We start from the raw sequence: 4954 nt of genomic DNA, 5'->3' as shown, positions 1-4954 counted from the left end.
TCTTCCTACTTGCAGATCATTGGAGAAAAAAAGTAGCTACAGAAAGATCTATTCTCCTTTTTGCTTTGAAAGAAATGATGTTTCAGTAAGAGACTGTCTAAATTTAGATCAAAGTCTGTTTCAATACCTAACTTGAATGGTGGTCTTTTGAAGTATTTCGTCTGTTCCAGAGGTCACTTTGCTTATTCTAATGTCAGATTTATCGATGTAGCATCTTGCATAGCTTTGAGATCCATATGTTCACAAACTTATATAGCCCTATTTTTGGTTTTGTTAAACACAAGTTCTTTGCTGAAATACAGTAGCAATATTTTAATCTTTCAATGATGTTCTTTTCAGCCATGCTTGGAAACTTTAAGTTTCATGTTTTAAACTGAAGTTTGACTAACTTCCCCCAGACAAACTCCCCAAACTCACAAAAAGTCATAGTTTTTCACAGTCAATGTGAGGGGACAGACTACCCCAGTTAAGTGAGAGAAGTTCAGTTTAGAAATGTTTTGTTGCACAGATGTCTCCCCAATACAGGACTGAATGCCACAAAATTTTAGTGTCTCAGAGATTTTTTCCTGTGGCAGTAAGATATCAAATGATGAAAAAATTCAAGGAGAATTTTATTTGCTTTAAGCCTTTCATACAGACCTATGGTTTGCTAGCAAAACAACTAACTGTTTCTTTTTATTCTCAGACAAACTTCGAGGAGAGATAAATAAGGTGGTAAATAAATATATCGATCAAGGTATTGCAGAGCTAGTCCCAGGCGTACTCTTTGTAGATGAGGTTCACATGCTGGATATTGAATGTTTCACATACCTGCACCGAGCACTGGAATCTTCTATTTCCCCCATTGTCATCTTTGCTTCCAATCGAGGAAACTGTGTTATCAGGTATGATGTCTAAACTTGAATTTTCCAGTTTGCATTGGTCCACAAACCTTGGAATTAGTTATATCAGTGGAGTTACAATCTTTGAAAGGTTTGGTCTCTTGGCACTGACACCTGTGATAGTCCCCTGCATAGGTTGCAAGCTGCATCAGTGCTCAAGAACTGCTTGTGAGCTTCATGATGCGACAAGCATTTAATGCCAGGCCGACTGAGTTAAAGCAGAATGGAATTCCTCCTTTTATTTCCACTGACACATCCCTCCTTCTCTAACAGCTTCTGAATTGTCCTACCTCCTGGGCGATCTGTAACAATTACCTTTCTCATTGGATACCCGAACGCATCTGCTGCTTGCACATTAGGGACTACAAAAGCACCAGAGCTACAAACCTCTGATATCATAGTTTCCTGCTGCTTCTGGATTATTTTGCTGTTTGCTATCCTCATTGCATCAGACTTAAGCTTCCTGTTCTTACTGTTAAAACGTGTCACAGTTCAGCCTCTCCCTATTCTTCATTCTTTCCTACTGTGTTGTTCTGGCTTTTTGTGACTCTTAGGTCTTGCCAACTAACTTGTTTTTCATCTCCACTCCAGTTCGTGCTTCCACTTCAATATCTTGCACCCACACAATGCATTCTTTGCATGTTCAGTAAAAGTGCTCTCCTATTTCAGATTCTTCTGTAAGTTTGACTGCTAATTTGTGGTCTAGGTCTAATTATGTCTAAACAAGCTGTCATTAGCAATGATTGCTACTCTTTAAATTGATTTAGTTCAGCTGTGTAACCAGCTATTCCTTTCCCTTTTAGTGGCTCATCTGGTATTAATCTTTCTCTGTTTGCATTGCTTAGCAGTGAAGGTGATAAGTCCTTTAAAAATGTTTAAGGTGGACATTGCAGTGCTGTCTTTGCAAAGGCATAAAAAGGTTGTCTTGTAAAAGTAGAGCAAATAGAGAGCTGTCAGCATGGATTCACTGCAGATCTTGTATGAAAAAACTGTGATTTAAGAAAGGAAGTCTTCCATATTATAGTTGTATCCAATATTGCTAAATTAAGTCCTTAAAAACAAGCTCTTAACTATGTACCACTATCTCAAGTAGTTAACAATGCTTTGATTTGCCTGCTGATGGCTCTTAAAAGGGTCAGGAAAAAATTAATTGTATAGGTAGTATGGTTGATTCTGTAACCTCGTGAGAGAAGGAATCACTTCAGAGGAGAGAACACTGTCTACCCAAGAGTACAGCAGATGATTGCAGGGCATTTTGATTAATTTCCCAAGGAGGATCCTGGCCAAAGCTGCAGTGCCTAAATCCTAGCACTGAACTTAGAAATGTAGTTCTCTACCAGCACTTTACTGTTTTTACCTGCAATCTCTATAGATCTTGCAAAATCTGGATATCTTTCATTCTTGACTTCACAGTAAATCATGGTGGTCTTGGAAATCCAAGAGTAGATGTTTCTGTAGCCTTTGCTGTTGGGTGTTGTACGTCAAACAAATAAAATGCTTGGGGGTCTAGATCCTGCTCTATTGTTCATGCACAGACCTCCACATCTCAATTTGCTGGATTGCAAGTATGGAATGTAAACCACTGCAGTATTCACTGGAGGGCCTGGGGAAAGGACTGAACAGAGTAATAGCTTGCTCAGCAAGAGCAGATGTTCTCCAAATGGCTAATAGCTTATATAATTTCTACTAATACTGCTAAACAACTTAGGAAGAATGGTTTGTTCCTTACTGGAAGATGCCTTAGAACATTAGATAAGACTGTATGATAAGATACAATGCAGGAAAGCATGAAGGAAAGTACGACCTCTAACTACTTTTGAGTGGCATGTTTAAGAGCTCCAGAAATAGTATTTGTTTCCCTTGGGCTGTCCAGTATGAGCTTCAGACTAGAATTTTTCGTGTGTCTGTCTGGGGAGTGTGTCTCTGTGGGATCACTCAAGAATTGTAAACTAGTAGATGTGTAGTCACTTATTACTGACTTTAGTCAAATCAATGTACTGAACTCGGAATAGTATCTGATATCTTTCTATTTGCTTTTTCCTTTAGAGGCACAGAGGATGTAGTGTCTCCTCACGGAATACCACTGGACCTGCTGGATAGAGTAATGATTATCCGAACCATGCTGTATACACCCCAAGAAATGAAGCAGGTATGCACAGCATTTTAAGAGAACTTGTAAAAAGTCCCCAGATTTCTAGTCTATTGGGATGACTGCTATGTTTCTGCATATTCTGTTACTGTAGAGCTGTTTGACTCTTTGTAGTCGCCAGGGTTTGTGCCAGAAAGGTTACTGCTTCCTAAATGCATGCTGCTGTAGTAACCATTTACAGTTAGCTGTTAAAACTGTGCATGCAATTTCTCTGTCTGATTTCCACCCACTGATGAGTTGTATTGGTAAGCATATCTAGAGCTAGAAGTGACATATCACTTGTGTGAAATAGCATGAATTGTTAGCTGACCTTATCTCTTGCACAGATGTGCTTTCCGTAGAGTTTGCAGGTTCCAGCAGGTAGTGCTTTTTTGGTTGGTATGAGATGAAGTGTCACATCTTGGGGCTTTTGGTCCCAGACCTCAGGCTGTTCCTCCACCTAAGAGATAAGAAGGATTGAGGAATGTAACTTCATGCACTGCATTTTTGCCTCTATGCCCTGTACTATAGCTTTAACCTACTAGGACTGTCTCCTGAAACTGGGAGGATTTTCATGCTCCTAGTCAAGTTTGGAAATGTAAGCACAATAACTGTTGCAGAGATACGCTTCTGAATGCCTGAAACTTTTCCTGTAGGGCCATCACAATATATTGTGTATTGATTATAATGCTTGGGTGCCATTATGATGCATTGTGTCAAAGATCCCCCCTCATTAGCGTCTCAATGCTGTGAAGTGACACAATGCAGAAGACATTACGGTTTATCATGTCAATTCTTTGTATTATTTAAGAGATAGTGTCAATGGAGGAGAGCGTTGTCAGGAGATAATAGTCTCCTACTGCTGGATAAGTGCCAAGGTGAAGCTGAGGCATTTATCGAATATAAACGTAGAGGCAAAGCTTCATTTCACTTGATTTGAGGAGCTTTTCACGGACGGCTGTTGTAAGCCATTCTCAGGTGGATTTTTTGTACCTAAAAGGACACTTTAAAGCATTATGGTGTAGATTACAGTAGAAGCAGCCCAGTGACTTAGTAATACGATTATATTTTGTCTGTATACAAAACAAATTTTAAAGCATGACTTTTAATCAATCCGGGGATGTTAGACTGTTGTCTGGACTTCCCTATACTGTATGTGAATTTTGTGTAGTTAGGGTAGTAGGCGTGTGTGTTATGTTTTGTTAAGGTTGCTGTATAGAATACCTGCCTAGTGTGCTGTGTTATCATGCAGATAATACACTCTTGAAGAGCTAACGATTTTCAGAAGAGCTGGGTAAGTGCTGTGATTTCCACAGTCCCTAGGAGTGAGGGAAAGGAAGTGTTTACAGTGGCATTTCCTAAAGTTGGAATAGAGTCCAGACATTATATGCCATAAATCATGTTCCTATGGTCAGATAATCTCATCTTCCCTTAAATTAAGGCTTTTGAATGACTTTTTTTTTTGCCGGAAGAGGAGGAGCTATTACACTAAACTTTGGTTTCTAACTAAATACAACTGGAGAGGGGAGAGCATTAAAAATAAGACGTCTGTAAATTTATTTCTCTATTTTTGCTCCCATTTCTTTCATACTAGGAAGAAGTTTTAATTGCTGATGTTTCTGTGTAAGACTTTTTGCCTTGGCCTTTCACAATTGATTTGTTTATCAGCACAAGAATTGTGCATGTATCTACTGAAAGTTTGTTCATAACCAGCTCAAAATATTTACTTTGTGTTAATGAAGGAGAAATCCCATTGTGTAGTGCTGCTCTGAGAGCAAGACCCACAGTTACCTTCCTGCAACCAGAATAGGGAGAAAATTCACTTTTATGCGTATTCTAGTCAGGTATCGTTGTAATCAAACATTTTGCATATGTGCCTGCTGTTAGAGGGTATAACTGGGACTTTTTGTTCCTAATGTATTTTAGCTGATAAACACTTCTTTCC

General features: G+C 39.0%; 1 protein-coding gene across 1 annotated transcript in view; it reads left to right on the top strand.

Moving 5' to 3' along the window:
* The window catches only part of RUVBL1 (RuvB-like AAA ATPase 1), a 17482-nt gene that overhangs the window by 10298 nt on the left and 2230 nt on the right, over positions 1 to 4954 (top strand). The window contains exons 8-9 of the mRNA XM_009710216.1: positions 686 to 884; positions 2928 to 3030. Of these exons, the coding sequence (XP_009708518.1) occupies positions 686 to 884; positions 2928 to 3030 (302 nt within the window). The remainder of the gene's footprint in view (positions 1 to 685; positions 885 to 2927; positions 3031 to 4954) is intronic.

The sequence above is a fragment of the Cariama cristata genome, unplaced genomic scaffold, assembly GCF_000690535.1.
Source record: "Cariama cristata isolate BGI_N322 unplaced genomic scaffold, ASM69053v1 scaffold5911, whole genome shotgun sequence".
Lineage (NCBI taxonomy): Eukaryota > Metazoa > Chordata > Aves > Cariamiformes > Cariamidae > Cariama > Cariama cristata.
The sequence above is the reverse complement of the archived record's forward strand: the minus strand, read 5'-3'. Positions and strand labels throughout refer to the sequence as shown.